General features: G+C 33.6%; 3 protein-coding genes across 5 annotated transcripts in view; 2 read left to right on the forward strand and 1 right to left on the reverse strand.

The window, feature by feature from the left end:
• LOC107463014 (uncharacterized) overlaps nt 1-10,473 on the forward strand; it is a 28,995-nt gene extending 18,522 nt beyond the window's left edge. For all 3 annotated transcript variants that reach the window (XM_016081710.3, XM_052252904.1, XM_052252905.1), the window contains 12 exons: nt 63-145; nt 280-384; nt 703-934; nt 1,134-1,502; nt 3,319-3,420; nt 4,093-4,236; nt 4,555-4,643; nt 5,207-5,289; nt 5,461-5,576; nt 6,414-6,499; nt 9,015-9,114; nt 9,948-10,473. In XM_016081710.3, the coding sequence (XP_015937196.1) occupies nt 63-145; nt 280-384; nt 703-934; nt 1,134-1,502; nt 3,319-3,420; nt 4,093-4,236; nt 4,555-4,643; nt 5,207-5,289; nt 5,461-5,576; nt 6,414-6,499; nt 9,015-9,114; nt 9,948-10,013 (1,575 nt within the window). In that variant the 3' untranslated portion in view covers nt 10,014-10,473. The remainder of the gene's footprint in view (nt 1-62; nt 146-279; nt 385-702; nt 935-1,133; nt 1,503-3,318; nt 3,421-4,092; nt 4,237-4,554; nt 4,644-5,206; nt 5,290-5,460; nt 5,577-6,413; nt 6,500-9,014; nt 9,115-9,947) is intronic.
• Nucleotides 10,474-16,145: 5,672 nt separating this feature from the next.
• On the forward strand, nt 16,146-21,757 carry LOC107462964 (potassium channel KAT3). The gene is made up of 13 exons (XM_052253424.1): nt 16,146-16,300; nt 16,551-16,766; nt 16,996-17,146; nt 17,491-17,559; nt 17,662-17,979; nt 18,632-18,871; nt 18,945-19,043; nt 19,124-19,156; nt 19,684-19,869; nt 20,153-20,230; nt 20,679-20,748; nt 21,285-21,437; nt 21,654-21,757. Exons 1-13 carry the CDS (start codon nt 16,146-16,148, stop codon nt 21,755-21,757), a joined length of 1,872 nt encoding a protein of 623 aa, XP_052109384.1.
• Nucleotides 21,758-21,972: 215 nt separating this feature from the next.
• On the reverse strand, nt 21,973-22,913 carry LOC107462963 (uncharacterized). Its single transcript, XM_016081653.3, has 3 exons — nt 22,781-22,913; nt 22,202-22,253; nt 21,973-22,126 (listed from the first exon to the last, which is right to left on the reverse strand). The coding sequence occupies exons 1-3, from the start codon at nt 22,854-22,856 to the stop codon at nt 21,979-21,981; spliced, it is 276 nt and encodes a 91-aa protein (XP_015937139.1). The 5' UTR covers nt 22,857-22,913; the 3' UTR covers nt 21,973-21,978.
• Between the last annotated feature and the right edge of the window lie 3,214 nt (nt 22,914-26,127).

Here is a 26,127-nt window from a genome sequence, read left to right on the forward strand (position 1 = left end):
TAGTTACTGGAAGTGCTGATTTCCTTTACTGTGGGTTAAAAACTAATATTTCCCTTCATTAGATTGATGTGTTCCCTGTGTGGAATGCATGGGGACATGCACTAATTCGGATGGAGCATTATGGACAAGCTCGTGTGAAGTTCAAGTATGTGATATATATATATATATAAACATTTTTAAAGATTTGAAGAGTATTGCACAAATGCAGTGATAGGCATCATGAAGGACTTGAGTACGGACTTAATCTCAGTTACATATTATATATTTATTTCATTTCAGGCAAGCACTTCAGTTGCACAAAGGTGATCCTGGACCTGTAATTTTAGAGATTATTAATACCATTGAAGGTGGTCCACCAGTTGATGTCTCAGCTGTTCGTTCTATGTAAGTTGTCTGTTGCTATATTCTACCAGGGCTTTTTTGGTTCTAGGCTGGGCAAACTGTGCCTTTCTAGAGAAGACTGAAAGTATACAGATGCTAAAGGGTCACAGTTCTTCCCGTTTGAGGTCTTGTTCTGTGATAAAAACCTAAATGTGTTGATCACACTTAACCTTTGATTGTTCATATTGGTTAATATTTTGAAAGCAATTATTTTATGTAATAGGGTGAAAAGGATGAAGGCCAAGTGGGAAAAAATAAGAAGTAAAGATGCCCTTAGTCTTGGTCACTATAAAACAGCTTCTAATTATATTTCTGCTTCAGGTATGAACATCTTGCAAAGAGTGCGCCCACGATCTTGGATGATTCTCTTTCTGCTGATTCATATCTCAACATTTTATACATGCCATCAACATTTCCCCGTTCAGAGAGATCAAGACGATCTCAAATATCTACAAATAATAATAATTCTGTATATAGCCGAGACTTTGAAGATGGTCCTCGAAGTAACCTGGATAATGTCAGATACACTGAGTGTGTAAATTACTTACAAGATGTGAGCATAACTCTCTTGTCTGCAAATAATGGCTTGTGAAATAAAATAATTATGCATTGGTTGTCACAATAGGTTTATGGTCTTTACTAGGAAGTGTAGATTATAGATTCTGCTTTGATTACTGTTTTACTATTACCTTTATCTTTTGTGATTTTCTGTTTAACGTCTGGATTTCATGATTGTTGCTTGAACTTTGCAGTATGCTCGTCCGAATTTGCTTGGTTTTATGTTTAGGCACGGTCACTACCATGATGCTTGCTCTTTGTTCTTTCCTCCTGATGCTGTGCCCCCACCACCGCTGCCATCAACATTAGCCCCGAGTGGAGTGCCTTCTTCATCTCCTCAGAGACTAGATTCTTTGGCGACTGATTATGGGACAATTGATGATCTCTGCGAAATGTGCATTGGTTATGGTGCTATGCCTGTTTTGGAGGAAGTAATTTCATCTAGAATGTCATCGACTAAATCGCAGGATGTAGCTGTGAATCAGTATACAGTTGCAGCCCTTGCCCGTATCTGCCTGTACTGCGAAACTCACAAGCATTTCAATTATTTATATAGATTTCAGGTAATATTTTCCTCTCTTAATGTGTTATTTAATTTTTTATCTAACAGAAAATTTTTAGATATCTGTAAAAAATAAACCAAAAGTAATGAACAAGGGTCTTGTGTGGGTAAAATACTTTTGGACACGTCAATCTTTTATACGTTAAGAGAACACATAACATGAAACTGACCATAAGTAGGTCACCAAGGAAAGCCAAAAAACTGATTGTAGGCTATAATTGAAAATGAATCGTTCCAACTAGATAACCAAAGTACAGTATAATTCAAGGGCTGTGTATTGACATTTGGATATTCTCAAGAGCCAAAACCTATAAATTAGTTGGAAAATGAAGTAAATCCATAGGGGCCGCACCATAGGGTGATGGTGAAAGAGATAAACTTCTGCTTCAGATTCCAAACCAGATATAATATACATATTTTTAGAGACAAAGCAATGCCAGGCCTATGCTTTTGCTACATGTCATTTTTACTTATCCTATTAAGAACAGTAAAAAAATATTTGTCTTATTGAAATCTTTCTTCCCTATATTTGTAGAGGAACCAAGAACTGAAATATAAAGTTTACAGGAGAATTCTTATGAAATCAACTGCCCAAATTCTGAGTCAATGAAATTAGCAAAAGTGTTTAAACAAGTAACCTTTGTCATACGAATTTCTTAGAAAATGGAAGTTTTGAGAGACTCAGTTTTTTAATGGTGGAAAACTGACACAACAGGCATTATACAAAGGGGAACTTAAAAAGTCTAACAAAATTTCTTAGAAATGAGTAGTATGATTCAAATATACTTCCAAAATTAAATATTAGAGCTGTCACCCGAATGTAACAACTACAGACAAGTAGGAGAAGGTAACCCTAATAAATGAATTTTGGGGGGCTAACAGTAACTATACCTTAGGAATTGATGTCCCACCCATTTGAGGCCAACTATACTTTGAATAACTTGAGGCCATGTAGGAGGAAAAAAAAACAGAAGTTACTTAGTTGTCAATGCCCTGTTCTCTAAGTCAATGCATTGTTCTTGGACACCATTTTCACAGACTATGAAGATAAAAAGGGTGGTACAATTTTCTTTAAGTGATATAATTTCTTTAAAATATGATATACATGACTAGTAACCACTCATCATTGCATATTAATATTTTCGAATTATTTGGTTATATATTTACTTGTCACCCGAGTAATGAATTTATAAGGTTTAGATAATAGCTGTAAAGATAAGACGTGTATAATAAGAAGATTAGCATAAATTTTGTTTTAGTATAGAGTCAATGTTAATAGGATATCAAACACAAAAGAAATATAATATCCACATACTTCCGAAAAATTCTCATGCTTTAAATTGGGACATGTGTTCATGTCATATCTACTCTAAACAATGAAGCACACGTGCAATGCAACAAAATGTTGGCCTCCTTGTCCCAAAAACCAAGAAAAAGTCTTTCATAAAAAGCCAGCAACAAGATAGTGCAGAAACATATCTAATAATAATTTTGAATTCACCCTACACTGAAACATCACAAGGGGAAATAGCCTAATGTTGCTTTGGAATTTGTAACAGACCATTGGTATTGTTTTGGTTTAGCACAATTGGTTTATGAAGGTGGAAAATATTGTATATAGGAAATGAGTTAAGGAACTAAAAATAAGATTTGCATAATCCAAAGGGATAAAGGGATCTCAACCTTTTGTCCAAGCTAGCCGACAAAAAAAAGTATTATCAATGTCATATTGTAAAATAAATTGATCGTAATACTTCTATTTCTAGACAATTTTTAACTTACTATGGATGTTTTCCTGATGATCTACACACATTCAGGTAATTAAGAAGGACCATGTTGCTGCTGGACTGTGCTGTATTCAGCTATTTGTGAACTCTTCGTCTCAAGAGGAAGCCATTAGACATTTGGAACATGCTAAGGTATGTCCATAATTTGATAGAAGGGAAGGCTAGCGTGGTTAATTTTGAGCCTGCATAGAGTGAGTGAGAGAGAGTTTTCGGAATTTTGCAGTTATGATTAGCTTAGTCATAGCTGAGCCAGTTTTCTGCTTATATACAAGATGAGAGTAGCTTCTGAGGGAAGCTACAGTAAGATTAGTATGGGGCATTACAATGTTAAGTTAGTTACAGATCTATCCTAGCTGACAGAGGCGGTTACGCTGCCTCGATTTTACTCTACTCAGGCTTAGAGTCACTTACAGCTTTTCCTAACTGACACTATTAGTAATGGTTTGTTTTTTTGTTGAGGGGATTAATTCATGCCAAGGTTCCAATAGCTGATACAGCTAGTTTTTAAGATATGGGTTGAACAGATTTGGCTCATCAGTGTGGATTTGATGTGCATTTAAAACTGATTTATTGTTGAGGAAAGTTGATTAGTAAATAGGTTGATCCCTAATATGACAAAATCTGTAAAAATTGACACAATCAAAAGCATTTTTTAGCTGTCATCCTTGGATGCCTGTGCATTTGCATGATTGCATCCAAAAGAAATTATTATTTTTTTATTATAGTTAAATTATCATAACATGTTTCTTGTCACTTATGGTGCTGCTTTTGTCCAATAATCTCTGTTTTTAACTCATTGAATAGATGCATTTTGATGAGGGATTGTCTGCAAGGCACAAAAGTGGGGAATCAACCAAGCTTATTACAAAAGGTCTTAGAGGAAAAAGTGCCTCTGAGAAGCTTACCGAAGAAGGTCTTGTCAAATTTTCTGCTCGGGTATCAATTCAGGTAAATACTAAGGTTACTGGTGAAATAATTAATTTTCTAAGAACATGCTTCAAAGCCAATTGGGAACTGAAACTGATATTAGAGACTTCCTTTGACAGTATTTATGGACACTATTTTGCTTTTGAAAATATATGAATATATGCTTAGCTATACAAATATGTGTTGGGAGTTGTTCTAGAGTATGAATCGAATTGACTCTGTTTTGGATTTCTTGAATAAACTTCTTCGAAGTTTCTGCATTAATATATTCCCCTATGGATTATTGTAAAGTCATATATTCATTTCTCAAGATTTCTTTGGATTTATTTTATTCTGTAGGTTGAAGTTGTTAAATCCTTTAATGACTCGGAAGGACCACAGTGGAAGCATTCACTATTTGGGAATCCGAACGATCCAGAAACTTTCAGGTTTGTTTATTTCTTGAGCTACCCTATAACATTGGCCATCCATTCTCTCTAGATGTATTTTATACCTCTTTTCCCTTCTATTAAGTAGGGGTTATACTCACATAAGGGAAGATAACCCATGACCCATGATGTTGGAAAAAGTACATAAATAGGTTTCATAGTTACTTGAATGCTTTAACTGGGAATGGTAAGTAATCTTTTGTTCATTGGTATGCAACTTGTAGATAACCAACAACGCTAACCCATTTTAGGTTTCCACCCCCAGCTCTCGCATACATAAAAACATGGGACCTTCTATCTCAACAGCTACTCTCTTTTCTATCTCTGTTTTTGGTGTCTACACCAAAAATGGGTTTAGAGTTAGTTATTGTTTGACTGTCATAGGGAAAATTTTTATTCTATACCCAAAGTCTTAACTATTAAGGTTACCCGTAGGATGCTATTAGAATTTCTCTACTGTACATGCTGTAAGCATGAACTATTTTTAAGCCATATCTTGTAGTATTTCATGTTTATGTACTGATGTACTATAAAAAAGGCTCATAATTTCCTAAAAATTTCAGACGGCGGTGTAAAGTTGCTGAGATCCTTGTTGAGAAAAATTTTGATTTGGCATTCCAAGTGATTTATGAATTCAATCTTCCTGGTAAATTTTTATTCTTTCTACAATCTGGTTCTGCAATCTTGTTTACTACCTTCACAAAGTTCTGTCAGCATATCTAAAGCCTGGTCTTTTAATTTTATCACACAGCTGTTACTACCTTCACAAAGTTCTGTCAGCATATCTAAAGCCTGGTCTTTTAATTTTATCACACAGCTGTTGATATATATGCTGGTGTTGCTGCATCTCTTGCTGAGAGAAAAAGAGGCAGTCAATTGACAGAATTCTTTAGAAATATCAAGGGCACAATAGATGATGATGACTGGGACCAGGTATTTTTGATAAATTTTCTCTTTTCTCTTGCATTTGAAAGGTTCTTATTTCAAATGCATGTGTAGAAAAATGTTGTTTAACTTTATATAGTGCAAAAGAGGTTACAAGCCAGAATAAATAGGCTAAAGGGACAGTTGTAGTGTCCTATCCCTAAGTTGAGGGAGGAAATCACCTCCTCTTCAATTTAGATAAACTATAGATATTAACAACCCAAGAAGGAAATATTTAATTACTCCTATTTGCACAATATCATTTCCTAAGAAAGCAAGGGATTAAGCAGAATATCGTTTCCTGAAAAAAATGTGCTTAGTTGGGAGTTTTAATGCGGCTTCAAGTTAAATAACTAGGGCTTTTTCAGAATGCATTGAGTTGGTATAAAAAAGTTGGGAAAACTGTGGTTGTAGACTGCAATGTCTGTGTATGGAAATTACCTTAATAAAAGTTGAGAATACATTTGGAAGTTCAGGGGAGTTAAATTTGGTTTTTGCCCGTAGTGTAGTTGAATGCTAAGTATCCTTGGTATGTTGGGAGTGCCCACACAGTTATGCCACCAAGATCTGAGGTTAGAAGGTGCTGCAGCATCACTTTTACTTCTTTTATGAATGCTATGGTAAAGGTACAACTTGAATCCAAAAAATCATCAAAGGGAAGTTGTGGCATGTAGACATGGGTTTTATATTGTCTAAAACAAATTAGGAAATTAAGATGTTGATTTTGTAACATGAGTTATGGTGCATTATCTGGAATTTTCAGTCCAGCTACTGGAATAAGAATGTCTTCGAGTAATAATTTGTGGACTTAAATGTTGATCAGCTTGAACGTTTTGAATGCTGTAGGTCTTGGGTGCTGCAATAAATGTATATGCCAACAAGCATAAAGAACGCCCAGACCGTCTAATAGACATGTTAACTAGCAGCCACAGGTGAGTCCTTTTTCTTAATACATTTTCAATTATATTGTTTTCTTGGGTAAAATATTTTGATGCTTTTTATGCATCATTATAGGCTTGTTCAGCGAAAAATATTTAGGCACAGATATTTGGATATCAATGATCATTCATTTTTTTTCTCCTTTGTTGGTGTTGGATATAAAAAACATTAATGTCTCTCTGTCCAGTTCAAACATGTAGGAGGTGTCAAGGTAAAAGGTTAGATCAAACTACATATTTATGTGTACATATGGGCTGCGTTTGGTGTGCACCTGAGATATAAACACTAGAGACAGACACACACAATATTTGTGTCTATATATTGTGTTTGGCAAAAGAGGGACAAGATACATAAAACTTTAAAAAAGTCTACGATACCCTTTATTTAAAAAAGAAACAGAAAAAGGAAAACTATTATCCTCTTCTCTATCAACCACAATGGCCGTCTCCACCTTTCCTGTAACCTCCATGTTCTTCAAAAGAAATAAATTTAAACAAAAAGTCAAAAGAACGATACTAATAAATAAAAATAATAATAAGAATTCATAAGAAATAACAAAAAAACCATAATCATTCATCATCAAATTAGTTTCAGTATTTTTTTCTTTTCTTCTTTAACAATTTCAAAAATAAAAAAGAAACCAGAAAATACAAAGACTGAGACTCATGGCAGAGGAGCAAATGTCGTCGATGGTGATGAGAACACCGAGATTGGCAACAAGACAGGTAGCTGTGGCGCAGTGAGACAACGACAATGTGAGCACATGAAAGCTTACGTCGCATATCTGGAAGCTGATGTCTTGGTGCTTCTAGAAGCTCACATCATCGCAAATATGGAGGTGTGAGAGAAGGAGGAAGAGGGATGAGGAGATGGAGGCAGAAAGTGGAGGACCGTAGGGTAGAAGGTGGAGAGTGGAAGGAGGCAGAATGGAAGAGGGAGAGGGAAAGGGAAAAGGGAAAAGGGAAGAGGAGAACACAGGCAGAGGGCGGAAGGAGGCAAAATGATGAGAGAAGAAAAACTAGTAAGGGACGAAAGTAGAGAAAAATTGTCTCGCCTTTTTTCTTAGTGTCCCAGCTTTGAGGTGGTGCACAAATTGTGTGTATTTGTGTTCACTTGGGCCTTGTTTGGTGTCAGCGTAGATCTGGCCAAATGAAGAGTGAGCAGAGTCAGAGCAGAGGGAGGAAGGGTGGAACGAAGAGTGAGTGGAATCAGAGCATCCAAGAGGCAATGGAGCAGCAGAAGCAAAAGTGCAGAGCAGTTCAGAAAGGAGGCACTGGTGGCAAACTGAAAGGCCCAGGCGGCTTAGAGAGAAGGGGAGGATGAAGAGAGGAGTGCAGCAGCGGCTATGGCGGTGGCGGAGGGAGCAGTGGAGGGAGAGGGAAGTGGTAGAGGAGGGAAGAGGAAGAGCAAAGATAGTGGTAAAAAGAGGGGTTAGTGTTAGGATAAAATTGGCAATTTTAAAAATAATTAGAGATAAGTGTCAAAACTTGTCTTATAGATTGTCTCAGTGTCCCGGTTTTAAAGAGGGACCCTAAAGACATGTATTTTATGTGCATTTGTATGCTACGGCATCCATAAAAAATCTGTCTATTAGGGGTGTGCATGGGTCGGGTGAGACCGGGTTTGATGTGACCCAGACCTGGTCCGAAATATATATCGGATAAAAACTGGGTGAAAACCGGGCCGTTAACATTACATTACCTTGATACTTTCTTATAAGTTAGCATATGAAAATATCCAAATTTCCAAGACCCAACCATTATTTGACATGGTGAAATTCACTTAGAAAAATATAACAAGAACCAACTCTTCTCTAAAATTAAAGCATAACCATAATCAATACTAATATTGTCTAATAACATCAAATATTTAAATCAATACAAATAACACAATATTATGCATTAGTCTAAAATCTTATGCATTTTAAACATAAAACATTAACTTATAGTCTTATAATAACTAATAACACAAAATATTAATGTTTACAATACTTAAATTCCACATAAGAATAGCCATCATCCATCACTAATAACACAAAATATTAATTGTATATGATGACTGGGCCACCGGGCCGAGTTCGGCTAATCCGAGTCATGCCCCAGACCCGACCCAATAATGACCGGGTCTATTTTTGAGACTCTTACCCGGCCCTAGACCCGGTGAAATCACACCAAAATAGCCTCTAAAGTGTTCGGGGCCGGGTCGGGTCTTCGAGCCATGCACACCCCTACTGTCTATTATTAGCAAACAAACAGTGGACATGTGCCACCATGTCCTTGTCTGTGATGGACATAAACACTAACCAAACACTGCCTTGTGCACTCCCGTGTCTCAAACATTTGTATCTCAGCAAACCAAATACTAGACGTGTGTAACCGTGTCCGTGTTTTTGTTGGATATGGACCGCAAACACCGACATATAGCTGAGTACATGATGTGCCACGTGACTTCATATTTAAATTCATTAATCAAGGTAACATATTTATTTATTCATTATTGTGTTTGCAGGAAAGTTCTTGCTTGTGTTGTTTGTGGTCGTTTGAAAAGCGCATTTCAAATTGCTTCACGGAGTGGTAGTGTGGCTGATGTTCAATATGTTGCTCATCAGGTTAACCTCTCAGTTTTGACATGGACTTCTGCATTATTTGATCATAATTTAGGAACAATTGACCAACTCCATTAGATATGCTGCATCCTGAACTTCAAATTCATAGGATTCACCCTTATATTTTATATTCTGAACCCATTTCTCCAAACTAGGTAGATCTTGCAAAATGCAAGGTGTTCTTTTAAATTGATCCTTGGGGGAAATTTTTGGGTAGAGAGCTTAATTTTTGTGTTCAGCAGACATAGCTCTTTTCCTAAGTATGGCGCACATTACGTGTCTGCTCTTAATTTCTTTGATTCCATTTCATCATCAAACAACATTGAAATCACATTTAAGACCATCCTTTCATCACCAAAGTCCAGCTGAAGCAGCTACTCCATTTCTCTGGCTTGGAGGTCCAACAGGTGCAAGTTCCGGCCATGGAGGGCAAAAAGGAGCATGTCGCTGGTGGCTTATGTCTGGTAACTCCTTGGATAGAACCTCATGCCAGTTTCAATCCGAAGTAAATCTCAATGGCTAGTCTTTCCCTTCTAAAGAATGCTTAGGTCACAAGACAAAAGAAAAAGTAGCTGTTGGCTTAACCCATAGGTTCTCAAGTGTATTGCTGTGCTATTAATTTGAGAAATTGAATAAACCGTTTTTTTCTTAGCGGTTCCTACAGTGGCTGTTAATAACATGCCCCAGGATTATCACTGATCAGTACCTCCTCCACCTGCACCTCACATATCAAATTTCATCGTCTCATTCATTATAACTCATAAACTTACTGGGTTGTATAAGTTTGTCTAGTAACATATTCAAGTTGTCATATCTTATTATTAATGTTCTTGCAGGCACTGCATGCAAATGCACTCCCCGTGCTTGATATGTGTAAGCAATGGTTGGCTCAGTACATGTAACACATACCAGAAGAAAGCACAGATAATGTTGATCGTCCAAGTATGCATATTTTGGTCAATTGATGCACTAGATGCGTTGAAAGCTGGAGTTAGACCAGTGTGATTCTTATGTAGAGTGGTTAAAACCAGATCAACAGGGATCAAGTGTTGTAATTGGTTCCTTATTTTGTCTCAATGTTTTTAAGAGTTTCTGGAGTTTTGAAGTTTACTGCGATCTTAGGCGTCCATATGGTATTGCTGGGATTGCCAATTTCAGAAGATTAACGGTAGCATGGCCTTTCCTGAAATCAGGGCACCTACATGTTTGGAGTGCTCACTGAAGTTCTAAAACACACAATAGCATTGGAGAGGAGAACTCTTAAGGATGCAAGCATCTTAAAGGATGTTCAGACTGTACGATAACGCTGGTTCATGATATTGGGGTTTTTTTTTTTTTTTTCGGTAGACTGGTTCAAGAATTTTGACCCTTCGTTCACTCTTATCATTGATATGATTTTTTATATCTGTATTAAATTTCGTTGTATTTTTCCTTGACAACGAGGTTGTCGACTAGTCGGTAGTCCAGTAGATAGAGATTGATAAATACAACTTGAATTTGTTGTGTGGAGAATAAGGAATAAGTGGGTTTCGAAGACGCATGGTTTTAATAATGTGCATAACTGAGAAATAGAAGCAAAAGGGTTATAAAATTTCAGTTAGATAAGTGCCTAAGTGTTAAAAAAATTGTGCTAATTAATTATTGAGTATTTACTCTTAATTATTTAAGTTGGTATGTTAAATAGTTAAAAGCTAAAAGATTAGATGATCTTGGTATGTGTTTCAATATACTACTGGATTTAAATCCCCGCGATGCAAGAATAATATAAATGAGAAGATTTTTACGGTTAAAAAATATAATTTTGTTACACATTTAAGTTTTTCTGGCTATTAAATTTAATTAAGTCGGTTTAAATTTAACAAAAATCAGTTTCATTAGTGAGAGTGTGTTTATATGTTTCAATTTTTCATTAACGTGAATGTTCGTATCTCTTTCTTCGCGTGTTTCTTTCTCATAGTTGTTCTTTTATTGTCACTGTTGTTCTCTGCGTTTTATTTAATTTTTTTCTTTTCTTCCTTTTTCTAATAATGATTATGAAGAAGAGAAGGAATGAGAGTTTTAAATTTTGTAGAATTTATCAAAAAGATAGTACCAAAATTTTTTAATCATTAAACAAATTTTTGTTTTGATAAAAAAAAATTTAACTGTGATGGAAATATTAATTTTTTTAAAAAAATTACACATTTAATGAATTGAATGTTTATCTCATATATAAAATAACACAAATTTAAAAATTAAGACCGAAATGTCTTCATTCTAACATCAAAATGTTCAACTAAATGATGTGATAGAATTAAGAATTTATTTCATGAAAGCTTGAATTGCAGATTCACAAATTTTGATAAAAAAGAGAATAAGTGAAAAAAATTGTAGATATTTCAACGAAATTAAGTAGAACAAATGCAAAAATTTGAAAGATAACAACTAGTGGCATTTATGTATAAAAAGAAGACGATGTATCTGATATATAAAATAATACATAAATTTGTAAAGAATAACACCGAAATGTCTTCACTTTAATACCGAAGTTTCTAACTAAATGATGTGATGGAACTAAATTTATTTCCTGAAGATTTGAGTCGCAGATTTACAAATTTTGATAGAAAAGAAAATAAGTGAAAAAATAAGTAGATAACATAGCGAAATTAAGGAGAACAAGTGTAAAAAATTGAAAGAGAATGAATAATAGTGTTATTTATAATAAGAAGAAGACGACGTTGATGATGATAACGATAACAATGACGACGATGGAGGAGGAAAAGGAAGGAAAAGAAGAAATCAAATAAGAAACAGAGGAGGAGGAGGAAGTGGTGACAATGGTGGTGACGACGACGACGAATACGATAACAAAAGAGAAAGATGTGAAAAAAGAAAGAGGAGGAGAAGAAAAGAAAGTAGAAGTAAGAGTGTGTAAGTAAAAAAAAAGAAGAGAAAAAGATGAAAAAAGGCGTAGGTATGATATGAAAAACAATTATAACAATTTGGTTGGAGTTAATTAGATAATTCACATATTATTACAAAAATAACGTAATTTAAAATTAGGGATAAGTATTATTTTAGTCTCTAACGTTGATGGTCAGAATCAAAACCGTCCTCAACGTAATTTTTTTTATTTAGAATCATCCTTAACGTTTTTTTTCGTATTAAAATCGTCTTTTTTAATAAATTTTTTAATTTTATTCCTAAAATATCCCTATTTTTATAAAAAAAATTATAAAATTTAAAAAAATAAAAGAAAAGACCGCGTTTTGGGAGAAGGGAGGAAGGAAATGCGTTTTGAAGGGGGGGAGGAAACGCGAAGGGGGGAGGGGAGGAGGCCATCGCCTTCACCGCGAGTCTCCACAGTCGCTTCTTGCCATCGCCGCCACCTTTGGGTCCTTCGCCATCGAGCACGAGCAGCGAGAGAGGTGATCTGAGAAAGAGAGAGGGAGCACAGATGGAGGGGAGGAGGCCGCTGCCACAGCCGCCGCCACCATCGAAACACTTGCATCGTCGCCGGTCCGCCCACGAGCCGCCGCCAGAACTGCGAACAGAGGAAGACGTCACCACCGTTCATGCATACTTCTGCCGCCGCCGTAGAGTGCATCGCCGAGAAGGGAATCCCGACACGAGGAGGGCGGCGCGCAAAGGAGAGAGAGAGGAATCTGAGGCTGAGCTGGGTTCTTGCAACCGCCGATCTACCTAGCCGCTGTCGCTCCGTCGCCCACGAGCTGCCAGTGGTTCTGCTTCGGCTTTTGCGTCTGCTTCTTCTTCTTGCTTCGACTTCTGCTCCTTGCTTTGGCCTCTGCTTTCTGCTTTTGCTTGAGCTTCTGCTTGAATTTCTGCTTCTACTTCTTGTTGAATTTGTGTTTCTGCTTGTGTTGATTTGGCTTTGTGTTTGAACTTCTGCATCTATTTCTGCTTCGGTTTCTACTTTCTACTTCTGCTTTTGTTGATTTTTTCTGCATTCTGCTTCTGCTTGTATTGATTTAGTTGTTGAATTTGTGTTGATTTGTTGAATTTCTGATTCCTTGATTTGTTGAATTTTGGTTGATTTCATTGATGTTGTTATTCTTGGTGGTGTTGGTGTTGGTGCTGGTGCTGGTGCTGGAGGTAAAGGTGCCGATAGTGGTGGAATGTATTTTTATTCGAAAAAAATTAAAAGAACTATTTTAATACGAAAAAAAACGTTAAAGATGATTCTAAATAAAAAAATTACGTTGGGGATGATTTCGATTCTGACCATTAACGTTAGATACCAAAACAATACTTATCCCTTAAAATTATTTAATAAAATCATTTTTATGTCATTAATATTTTACGTTAATACTTTTTTGACCTTTTTATTATAATTTTTATAATTTATAAAATAAAATTTACTCAACAAATAAAATATGTAATATTAAAATTTAATTTTTTAATAAGAATTAACATTTTTTTATAATATACACTTTTTAATATATAATTGAAGAATCTAATATGAGAAATTATAAAATTGATTATAGGTTAGTTATATAGATCATAAATCTCATTACTTTACTTTAATACTATTTTTATTTTAATCTTTTATATGATTTTCATAGTTTTATAAAATAAAATTTACTTAACAAATTGAACATGCAATATTAGAATTAGGCTTTTGATATAAATTAACATCTTTTAGAATATAATTTTTTTATATAATCAAGTATGAAGAGAGTAATTCTTCACATTCAAGCAATTTTATATTTAAGTTTATCTAAGTAATTTGAGTTACGTGTTTTTCATGTTTCTTCTTCACTCTGATTCGGATGCTACATCTTCTTCTTCTTCTCTTCTTTTTTTATTATTTTTCAATTTCGTTATCGTCGTCACCAACAATACATCTTCCTCTTCCTCTTCCTCCTCCTATTGAAATTTTGTCTCCTACTTCTTTTTCATCCTTTTCCTCCATCGTCATCGTCATCATCATAATCATCATCGTTATCGTCATTATCTTCTTCTAATACATATCATTGTTATCGTTATCATCGAATTCGAATTTATATAATAGACAATTTTCAGTTTATTTGGTATTATACAATAGTTTCGTTTTGAGCTAATTTTCAGTTCATTCAAGACGCAAATGTTTCTAAATTCGAATTTATATAATGGACAATTTTCTATTCATTTGGTATTATACGATGATTTCGTTTTGATAACATTTTCGGTTCACTCGAGAGGCAAGTGTTTTTGAATTCGAATTTCTATAATAGACCATTTTCGGTTCATTTGGTATTATTACAATAATTTTGTTTTGATAATATTTTTGATTCATTCGAGACGCAAGTGTTTCTGAATTTGAATTTATATAAATGACTTAAATGAATTTAGATGTAAAATTATTTGAATTTATAACAGAACTCATATTAATATAAAAAAAATTGTGAAATTGATAATAGATTGCTTACTTAAATGCTATTTATAATTATATTCTACGGATGGTTATATAAATAGATTATTTTCTATACGTTGTTACAAACCAAATTTAATGTTGACATGGAAAATTCATATAAAATTTAGAAACTTAGTTGTCATTAGCTTGTTAAATATTATTTTGGCCTCTTTTTATATAGAAAAATGTAGGGAATCGAGTGTCCACCAACCAAGAATTGAACAACTCAATTAATAATAATTAATTTTAAATTATTTTTTTAAATTCAAAATTTGATTAATTGACATTAATGGTATTTTTGAATTAAAACTTATCCTAATAATTAATTTATTTTTACTTCCACTCATCATTCACCACACAAAACCACAAATCCCAATGCCACTTCCCAATGCCTTATGCGGCTGCAGTATCGTCCTCGCGCCGCTAGCACCACCGCTGCACCGTCCTTGGGTGTCATCGCCAGTCGTCCTTGCATTCTTTTCTGCCACCTCATCTGTCGTTCGCGTAGAAAAGACAGACACCATCGTGCTTCTGCTTCACCATCCTCGCGTCTCATCGCGACTCTCCATCGCTCGCTACTCGTACCCCACGGTTCTTCATCCATAGCGACGCAGCCACCACTAGGTCCTCATTCGCAACGCGCGATCAACTACTCCTATCCATGGCGACTCCTCCACTCGTCGCAATGCGCCACTGCGAGTCCCTCCACTGTCCACGCAACGCCGTCTAAGACGTCGTCGTCGGCCACCCTGCGGCTCTTCTTCTCCTCCTCCTATTTGGTTTTAGATGATTTTTTTTATTAGTTTTTTATGTTTCTTTTTTCTACATTTTGGATGATTCTTTTTATTAGTTTTAAATGATTTTTTTCCTATGTTTTGTATATTTTTTTGTTAGGATTTGGATGATTCTTTTTATTAGTTTTGAATGGTTTTTTTCCTATGTTTTGTATTTTTTTTCTTAGGATTTGGATGAACTTTTATCTTATGTTTTGGTGTTTTTGTTTTTGGAATTTCGAAATTTTTTTTTTGAAAAGAGGAATTAGAATTTGCGTAATAAATGGTAACAGGTGAATTAGATTAAGAAGAGGCAATTAATAATCATTTATTTTGTATCTTTAAAAAAAAATTTAAATAACTACTAATTAATAACAATTAATTAGTATAGAATATAATTTAAAAATATTTGTTAGCTTGTTATTGGCTAGACCCTTCTTAGTTCCTTAGTAAAATTGTTTTATATATTACAATAGATATATAGATAGCAAATAGAGAAATAGATTTCAAGTTTATTGTGTTCTAAATACACCGTAAAGGAAAATCCATGACATCCAAAGGTTTCAGTTTTGTTGTTCTCAATGTTGACAAGACCCTGGATCGCTTGCATCTCTAGTCTCCATATACCATAAAGAGTCTGTGAAGGCTTGCATTGTTATCTCAGATTCTAGTGCTTAGGTAGAATTACAAACAAGATAATTAGCTTTGTTGTTATCTAATATGTAGCCTAAGGCTTGTCGCTTTTGCATGTATATATATATTACTGTGCTATTACGGTATACCACAACGTTGATAACAAAGATTCAAAGAAGGATTGATATTTGTTTATCCATCAAAGGAAGCCATTTTGGAATAACGTGGCCCCAACAATGTTGCCATTTGTAGCTAGAAGTAGTTCTAGGAGCGAAATAAACCACTTCGCCTCAGTTCCCAGCAGCCTCTTACCAGCATTTGGCACCAACTTTGATGAAGGGTATTTGAACCTTAGAAAATATGTAATAGCTCCGTATAACCGAAGATATCGGTAGGAATATTAATTTTCTTCAAAAAATTAGTTGAAAAATATTGAGTCGAACAAAAGCTTCTCTGCTATAGGTCATGGTATGTGTGAGACTTAAATGAACTTCACGTTCCATCTTATGGTAAAAGACGAAGTGTGTGTCTCGACTCAATATACAAAACATGAATGATAAATCCAGATCGATAAATATCTATTATTAGTTATTTTTCAATTAATTTATGCATTACTATGTGGAATTGCAATCCATGATTAGGTTGTGGCAAACGTTCTTAGTTGCATTGGTGGTTTACTCTGCATGGGCATCTCCATTCGAGCTAGCCTTCAGAGAACTGTCAATTGGGTCGCTGGTGCCAGTTGATATCATTGTGGATGGCTTCTTTGCCATTGATATTATCCTTACTTTCTTTGTGGCTTATTTGGATAGATCAACTTATCTCCTCGTTGATGACCATAAGAAGATTGCTATAAGGTGGGGACATCTTATTAATGTGATATATCCTGGTTTTGGTCATTTACTTTCTTATTACGTGCTCTCTTAGTTTAGTTTATGTCATAGATAACCAAATCAATCAAAGCACAATGAAAATATGTTAGTTCAGTTTAAGTCAGAGATAACCGAATCAATCAAAGCATTATGAAAATATGTTGGGTTTCTTCTATCATTTTTATTCAAGATTTTTGCATTTTCACTTTGTCAGATATATTAAAATGTTACACTTCCCAATGGATCTAGCATCCACTCTCCCTTTCGACCAGATATACCAAATTCTGACAGGCAAACGACACGGGCCCGAGATCTTTGGTTTCCTAAATATGCTTAGACTATGGCGATTGAGACATGTTAGCGAAGTCTTCTCAAGGTACATTCATAAGAATGATAGTAGATCAAAAGCAAATCAGAAAAAGAAAATGAAAATGCTCCCAGGTTAGTTTGATAACTGACTTCAAATACAAAAACAAAATGATATCATAATATCATGTGTACTCGACCACGTAACCAACCTTCTATAAGAAAAATTATTGTGTAAGCACACTTAGTGATACCTCACAAATGGGTGTATATTTTGAAGAAATAAGTAAAACTCACTTGTATTATGCTTAAATATGATATATGAAAACTATGTCAACTTAAGATTTTCTAAGAATATTTGGTAAATTTTCTTGTTTTCCCATGTGTAACTAAATACTGCTAGTTATTTTCCAGGCTAGAGAAAGACATACGAATAAGCTACACTGCAACAAGATTTTGTAAACTTATATGTGTAAGTGAATAGATCTTCTCTTTGGGCATAAATCCGAATAAGAATATGTAGAGTGACTAATCTAGGTTCATTCATGCTTTATTTGTCTCTGGTGTATCATAGGTTACGCTATTTGCAGTTCACTTCGCAGGCTGCATGTATTTTTGGTTGGCTTTCCATCACAAAACACCCGAAAATACATGGCTCCACAAGGAACTACCGGATTTTAAATATAGGAGTGTCTGGTTGTGTTACATCTATTCCATGTACTGGTCCATAACAACTCTTACCACTGTTGGCTATGGAGATCTGTATGCAGTGAATACAGAGGAGAAGGTTTACAGTAGTTTATTTATGCTGTTCAACATAGGCCTCACGGCATATATAATCGGAAACATGACTAATCTGGCAGTTCATAACACCGTCCGAACCTTTGCAATGGTAATATTTCGTTTTTTCCAATGAATATTTATGGAATTTTAATTCCCTTGACTAAGCATTATATTTGATAACACTACCATCCACATAGTTGGCTTTAAATCTTATGCACAAAATAAAAATTTTAAATGTGAAGTATGTTTTTAGTCCTTAACGTTTGTGATTTTTTTTAAATATTTTTAATATTTAATTTAATTCAATTTTGTCCCAAACATTTTTGTATTCATTCTATTTTAACTTTTTTTATTTGTGTCAAAACTATCTTTAAAAATTTTTAATTGTGTCCCTAACATTTTACATGGAGTTAACATCTAGGGATAATTTTGACCAAAAAAAATAAAAAACATTAAGGGCAAAATTAAATGCAACTAAATGTTTGAGGTATTTTTGAAAAAAATCGTAGAACTTAGAAACAAAAAACATACTTTATCCAAATTCAAATAACCAAAGCTTTCCCAGCTGCCTAAGTTTGGTTGCCTCCTGCCTTCTTAGAAGAAGTCAAAGGAACAAAACAGACACATAAAGGAACAAAACATTAAGCTATAATTCCACATTTATATGTTTTAGTTTTGTTGTATTGGGACTCTCCTATATATAAAAACTATCCAGACTAGATGCTTAAATTGATCTTCTTTTTTCCCTCCGGGCTCGACAGAGGGATGCCTTTAACAGAGTGTTACGATATGCAAGCAAAAGTAGACTCCCAAAACGTTTGAAAGAACAAATGTTGGCGCATAAAGAATTGAAACTTAAGATGGAAGAGTCACAGCAACAAGAAGTGCTACAGGACCTCCCTAAAGCAATTAGATCCAGTATTGCTCAACATCTTTTCAGCAATGTAGTTGATAAAGCATATTTATTTAAAGGAGTCTCTGATGAGTGTATCATTCAGCTGGTAAAATCTTTTTCTTGTTATCTTCTATGCTGTTATAAAGTGGATGGTAATCTCATGACACTTAATCACACAGGCGTCAGACATGAAAGCAGAATACTACTTACCTAAGGTTGACATTATCTTGCAAAATGAGATGCCAATATATTTCTACATTCTGGTATATGGATCACTGGTAAGGACATCTGTATATCTTTCTCAAATCCTACCCTTACACCAGGCTTAACTGAAAACCTGAACTATTTCTAACTGTAGGATCTATTTATACACAAGAATGGAAGCGAACAGGTGAGATGTTACTCAACTAACCATTTTCTGAGTAAAATACCATTTTCTAGCGAAAGGGAAATGTTAATATTGCAAGCTCCTAGTGATTTAGAAAGAGTACTACATAAATCCCAATAAAGTATAATGCTGAAGAAAAAACGATCAAAAGAGGGAAAAACAATAACATGAGAATGAACTATAGAGAATGAAAGTGTCCCACAGACCTGGAAGACACCATATGCATCAACCTGAGATTAGAAGTATTTTGAAAGATCATGTCTTCTTCAACAATTCCCTGGTAACCTGTGCAAGCAATTCAAACTTAGTCTTTGAACTGTGATTTCAGAAAACCTTCATCAAAACTGTAAATCATAAAAGTGAAAATGTAATAAGTATCATGCATAACTGTAGAGAGCAATAAGCAAGTCAGCCTACTAAAGAGATTAGCAGAATTAAATTTGTTGGGATTCTGGAATTGAAAGTAGTATCAATGTTTCCAACCTAACATTTCATAGACGAGCTCTTAGAAAAAAAAAAATTTTTTCCAGCTTTTGTTTGAATTAGAACCTGGAGGCATGGCTGGAGAAATCGGCGGGATGTTTAATATTCCACAACCTTTTACAGTTAGAACTAGGAGGCTCTCCCAGGTCATACGAATCAACCAACATCAGTTCAAGCAGATGATGCAACCATTTAATAATGATGGGAGACAAATCATCAACAACTTCATTAAGGTTTGGAGATTTATAAGTTGATAACGATAGAAAACAGAATCACAAATGCATACACATTGCTGTTTCCATTTAAAAGTCGACTTTAATAAGCACACTTCAAGAGCACTCCCTTTTTGCTAAATTTATCAGAATATAAAATGTTGGTCCAAATAGCATTTTGAGCCACACCAAAAAATGACGGAGAAATCAATCCCAATTTCCTTCATCCAAACCTCATTTATATCCCTGTTCAAATGGCTTTAGCTATATTTTTTTATTTTAACATTGGTACTTATACTCCCAGTACTTGAGGGAACAAAGAGGCAGCGTGCTAGAAGAAATACCATACTTATCAGAATTACTAGGAGACCTGTATCTCGAGGTATATCTTTTACTTCTGAATATCAACAAATAAAACTTTTGATTGATTTAGGCAAGAAACCTGAAGTTTTAACTAATTCACAAACATAGTACAAATTCAAAATGAAAAAGATGCACTGAGATCATGGGTAGTATGGTTTCATGCTTATGGCTAAAACCTTTTACAAGTTGTTTTGGAAGACTATTGTATTTAGAGATTAACTTCAATAGTGTCCAACAAAAAATATTTTACATGGTCATCTATTGTAAAAGTTAAATAATTTTTGCAAACATGATAATACATTTATTTGGTATATAAAAGGACAGGCTAATGCAAAGCATCCGATGTTACGTAGGTTTCAAGGAAGAATTTATCTGTAATAAAAAATATTTAAAAATGAAAACAACATTGAAAATTTTTATCAAAATTAAGTCATTATATTTTATGATGATAACCGTGTTTCTTGCAGCATATAACACAAAATGGGGACTCACACGATGAAGTTTCAAGATATCACGATGATGGACCATGTAAAGAAGGTAGACTTAATCACGCCTAGTAAAAAACATTAAGCTGTTAACAGTCTTAAGTTTAATCTAAACTCTAGAGTAGGAACTTCGCAAAATCATTTAGCTAAAAACGAGCATTCAGGATTCTGTAAAACAGATCCAGGGAAACATGTGCATGTTCATGTTTGTGAAACAGAAAGAAATATTGGATTATGGTATGTTAGTTGTTTACATGAACTGATAAAGGCGCACAAAAATCAACCGGAGGTTATGCACAAAAGCATCATCTTGGTTGTAGCTACCTATCTAAACCTTGATTATGAATAAAACCAGCTTCATCACAATCTTAGTTCAGTGACAAACAAATCAAACTCTAAATAACAAGAATTATCTGATACGTATGATTTTCAAGGTTGCTTTCTACAGTTTCTGTGTTGAACCACTTCTCCAAAAGATAAGGTTAAGGAAGTTGTCAAATATTTCACCGAGATTTTTTTAGTTAGATGACTTTAATACTGCTTAGCCATATTTGCAGCATCGGCTCATGCTACTGCTACTTATTTCAGGAAGGACTATAAATTCCAATCCATGGTCAAGCCCAGCTTCCACTAGAATAATAATCCATGGTCATCATCCCAATGAAAAGAAAATGGGAAAAGGAGACACGAAAAAGCTCATACTTCTCCCGAGCTCAATAGAAGAGCTTTTCAGAGTAGCAGGTAAGTATATTTAGAACATTTTTCATATCAGCAATAAACCATCTGATTCAATAGAAGTTACTCCACAGTAAAGGTCAAGAAATTGATGCACAAGGAGTGATGTTCCACAATGAAAAACTGTTGTACTGGCAACATTTGTAACATTATGATTTTACCAGTTAATTGTGTTCGTAGAATCAAGAAGACAGAGCTGAATTTTGTCATCTATGTTTGCAGAGAAAAAGTTCAGTAAAAGAGCGAGCAAAATTCTTATGGCGGATGGCTCAGAAGTAGAAGAAATAAACGTCTTAAGAGATCATGACGAGTTATACATCTTCTAATGATCAAATTCAAGACATCTAGATGAGGCCGGTTTGGTCTTTGGGATATGATGCTGTGTTTCTAGACGGTTTAATCAAACAAGCTCGGGATGCACTGTAAGTCTGTAAGTAACTACATTACAAATTTACAATGACAAAAACAGGTATCCATTCAATATCGAGGAATTAATCTGTTGTATAAGCATGGAAAAATCCAGAGTGATACCTTTGGCTAGAGTATATCAGTCTCTGTTGAGCATGTCAAGAACAGCATAAGCAGCCTTTTGGAAATGATTCTTCTCTTCATCCAAAGTTCGTTTCTTATCCAGAGCAGAGCCTTTACATTTCTCTATCTCTTCCTCTATTAGAACAGAATTTTGATTGATTTCACTGCAACCAGAAAGGAACATAAAATTTCAGAACATATATATCACTCTCTAACAAATAAGTGATTAGCCATCTCACGTGATCATCTTAAGCATGTTCTCCATGATCGCTTGTGCTTCGTGTGATATCTCTTCACGGTAACCATGATCCAAGTCAAACAGAGAAAAAAATCAGTGATGGGTGTCAAAAACCTAACAGCTCAATGTTGCTAAAGATTCTCTGACGCCACGCTTTTGAGACAACTCAAGTTCAGTTAGAATGAAAGAGAGTTCGTTAAATTGTAGCTGAAGTCTTCTATCTCAGCCAATTTATTCAGCAACACTTGAAATCAGATTTATCAATAGTATTTTTTTTTTCCAGAAAGGATCTATCTCGAACTAGATCTAAAAATGTGAATATGCTTCATATTCGAATTCTCTCTAGATTTTCTTTATTACATTTCCTTGCATGTTTTATCTTCTGATAATCGGAAAAACGAAGCATAACTAAGAATTCCTTCTGTAATCTTAACAACGCAATGATTCATCTCGAATTTACAAATTCAAAATCACATCTCCTGAGATTTGAAGGAACAATTACGTTTTAGTTATTGACAGCAATTATTAGTGAAATGAAAACTCTAATTAACGAGCGCGCTCAGATGAAAATGCTTCTCACCGTAGACTAGAGAACAAAGTTGATTTTCAGGTTCTGGTTCGTGAGGTGGCGGAGGAACTGCATCTGAAGACGCCATCGTCGCCGATGAGATTTCTCACTCTGCTTTTCCGCACTTGGTTATCGGGATGGGAGATTCAAATAACAACTGAACGCGCGTTTTTGCTTTTGTTTCGAATTTTCCGCAATTTATAGGGTAAAAGACGTGGTTCAGGAGTTTACTATTTTGCCCTTATAGGGTTTTGTCTTGCTCGCGGCCCATATTGTTACAGAAATACAGTTTTAATAAAATACAATTTGATAAATATTTATCATTATTTTGTTGTAAAATAAATAAATAAATAAGATAAAATAAATATAAAATAGAGAAGTGTAAATAGAAAATTTTAGTATTAATATTTTTCAATATTATTATCTCAATATAACTGAGATAATTTATTTATTTTTTAATAATTCACTCTTTTATATGTTGTAACATACATATATATAGAAAAAAGTGTTTTATGTTAATCTTGTGTGTGTTTTATTTCAGACCATGCTCTTCTTATTTATATAGGTATAAAGTTTACATTTTCAAGCTTCATTAAGTTAAATCATTTTAAGAATTTGAGTCTTCTACTGTTGAAAAAGTGAACCGCCTATATTATAAGAAAAACTCATATATCATTAAATGGGCATTTATATCATAATATTTTTTATTAAATGTCTATTTAAGATCATACCTTATTAAAATTTTATTAAAAAAATCTAATGAAAAAGAACTTTAGTGGAAAAAAAATACAATATCATTTATGATAAAGACTGTCTCATTAAAAAATTTGTTAAGAAAAATTTAATAGGGATAAAAATCTAACAAAAAAAAGAGTACAATCTCTCTCTCTTATTGACATTATTTAATATTTCAAAATCGGCGTATATTAATCTGATGTACCAATCTTTCAAATGAGGATTTTGAAAGTGACTTTATAAATAAATCTGTCAGATTATTACTTAAGCAGATCTCTTGGACATCAATTGTTTTTTTATTTTGAAAGTCATGAGTGAAGAAGAACTTGAGAGAAATATACTTTGTTATATCACCTTTGATGTATCCACCCTTAAGTTGAGCAATGCATGCAGTATTATCTTCAAACAGAATAGTTGAAGCTAATATTTAGCATGATGATAGAATATATTGGATTAAACTCATCGGCCAAAACACTCGCGATTTGATTCATGTATCGCTAATATTTCATCATGATTAGAGGATGTTATTGCTATCGCCTGTTTTCTAAATCTCCATGATATAGCTGTATCACCATATGTGAATCTTGTTTGAGATCTTTTTTTGTGTAGATCAGATAAATATCATGTATCTGCATAGCCAACTAATTGTGATTTTAATTTATATGGATAAAATAGTCCAATATTAATTGTTCCATGAATATATTGAAAATTTTGTTTCATTCTATTCTAAGGTCTTCTAGTTTGAGAGAAATTATATATTGCTAGTAAATATGTCAGATAGTATATTATTAGCAAGATAAATTAGTGCTTCAATGATACTGAGATTGGTACTTCAGGACCAATGATATCTTCATTTTCTTCCTTAGGATTGAATTGATCATTTTTTACATCCAAAGACCTTACGATCATTTGAATACTTAATGGATGTGACTTATCCATATAAAATCTTTTCAATATCTTTTTTGTATAAGTTGTTTGATGGATAAAGATCTCATTGTTTATATATTTGATCTACAAGTTGAGAAAAAATTTAATCTTTTCAAAAATTTTCATTTCAAACTCTTCTTATAGAGCTTTTATAATTGTTAGAATCTCTTTAAGAATTCCAATGATATTTAAATCATCAACATGCATAACAGTTATAATAAATTCAGATGCAAATTTCTTTATGAAAATATATGGGTAAATGAATAATAAATACATACAGCAATAAAACTACATTTTTGAAAATACATATCATCATTTTTGAATATCATCAAAGATACTCATATGCAAATATCTTTATGAAAATACATATCATCATTTTTGAATCTCTTTTTTTGTCAGATACTCAATAAGACGATTAGATCACATTCATCTATATTGCTTTATACTATATAAATATTTCTGAAATTTCACTGAGTATAACTCCTGAAAATATTCATTTGATAATTTAGATATCTTTAATCCTTCAAGAATTCTCATATAGATATCATGATCTAATAATCCGTATAAATAAGTTGTCACCACATCTATTATATGCATATGTAGTTTATGGTATACATATAAACTAATCAAATAACGCAATGTTATTACATCTACTACAGGAGAATATATTTTTTCATAATTTATACCGATTCTTTGTGAAAAATATTGTACCACAAGTTGACGTTTGTAATGTATAACTTTATTTTTCTCATTTCGTTTTCTCACAAATATCCATCTGTATCCAACAAATTTTATATCTTCTGGATAACGGACTACAAGTCCAAAAACTTCACGTTTTGCAAGTGAGTCTAACTCAGCCTTCATACATTCTTCCCATTTCGGACAATCATTATTTTGTCAATACTATTCGATTGTTCTTGCCTCAATATCCTTACTTTCATACATGATATGTAATGCCACATTATATGCAAATATTTCATTGATAATTGTTTTATTTCGGTTCTATTTTTCTCTTATGAAAATATATTTTATTGATATCTCATTAGTTTCACAATTTTTCAGGTACTTGAACCTCTTCTGGCATCAAAATTATATTAGAATTTTAGACAATTATTAAAGTCATTTCCATGTCTTTATCTTTTTTAAAAGGAGTACCATTTGTCTTAGTAATATCAAATGCCTCTCTTCTTTTTCAAAGTTTTTTATTTTTGGAACCAATTGGTCTACCACACTTCTGGCATGTACTTGTTTTAGTAGATATTTGTCCAATTAGAATATCAATTTGAATTGGGACATTTTTAGCTAGTATGTAGGATTTGTTATCCTCTTTTGATAAAAAAAATACATTATGTAATTCATTTGTTAATCTTGTATAATTTTTTGAACTTCTAGTTCACACTGTCCTAATTATTGTGAGTCTAGATGCATTAACAATGATGTATTTCAATTAAGTTCTTTTTTTCAAGTGGCTTATTCTCCACCCGAATGTTGAAAACATTGATTCATTAAAATAATAATCTGCAAATCGAACTTTAAACATATCTTCTATTTGTATATCAAGATACCTCATTATAGATAGGGAATCATATCCCACATAAATTTTTAATTTCTTTGGGGTTTCATTTTGGTGAGAGAAGGTGAGGTAATTGGAACATATATCACACATCCAAATATTCTCAAATAGAAAATATTTGACT

This window comes from Arachis duranensis, chromosome 8 (assembly GCF_000817695.3).
Source record: "Arachis duranensis cultivar V14167 chromosome 8, aradu.V14167.gnm2.J7QH, whole genome shotgun sequence".
NCBI lineage: Eukaryota > Viridiplantae > Streptophyta > Magnoliopsida > Fabales > Fabaceae > Arachis > Arachis duranensis.

What these genes read in the sequence shown, in the direction of transcription:
- LOC107462963 (XM_016081653.3), bottom strand. Translation starts at nt 22,856, where the DNA reads ATGGCGTCTTCAGATGCAGTTCCTCCGCCACCTCACGAACCAGAACCT. An exon ending in ACTTTGTTCTCTAGTCTACG is followed by an intron (nt 22,254 to 22,780) that starts GTGAGAAGCATT and finishes GTTACCGTGAAG; the next exon opens with AGATATCACACGAAGCACAA. An exon ending in AACATGCTTAAGATGATCAC is followed by an intron (nt 22,127 to 22,201) that starts GTGAGATGGCTA and finishes TTCTGGTTGCAG; the next exon opens with TGAAATCAATCAAAATTCTG.
- LOC107462964 (XM_052253424.1), top strand. Translation starts at nt 16,146, where the DNA reads ATGTTGCCATTTGTAGCTAGAAGTAGTTCTAGGAGCGAAATAAACCAC. An exon ending in CCGTATAACCGAAGATATCG is followed by an intron (nt 16,301 to 16,550) that starts GTAGGAATATTA and finishes ATCCATGATTAG; the next exon opens with GTTGTGGCAAACGTTCTTAG. An exon ending in GATTTTGTAAACTTATATGT is followed by an intron (nt 17,560 to 17,661) that starts GTAAGTGAATAG and finishes GGTGTATCATAG; the next exon opens with GTTACGCTATTTGCAGTTCA.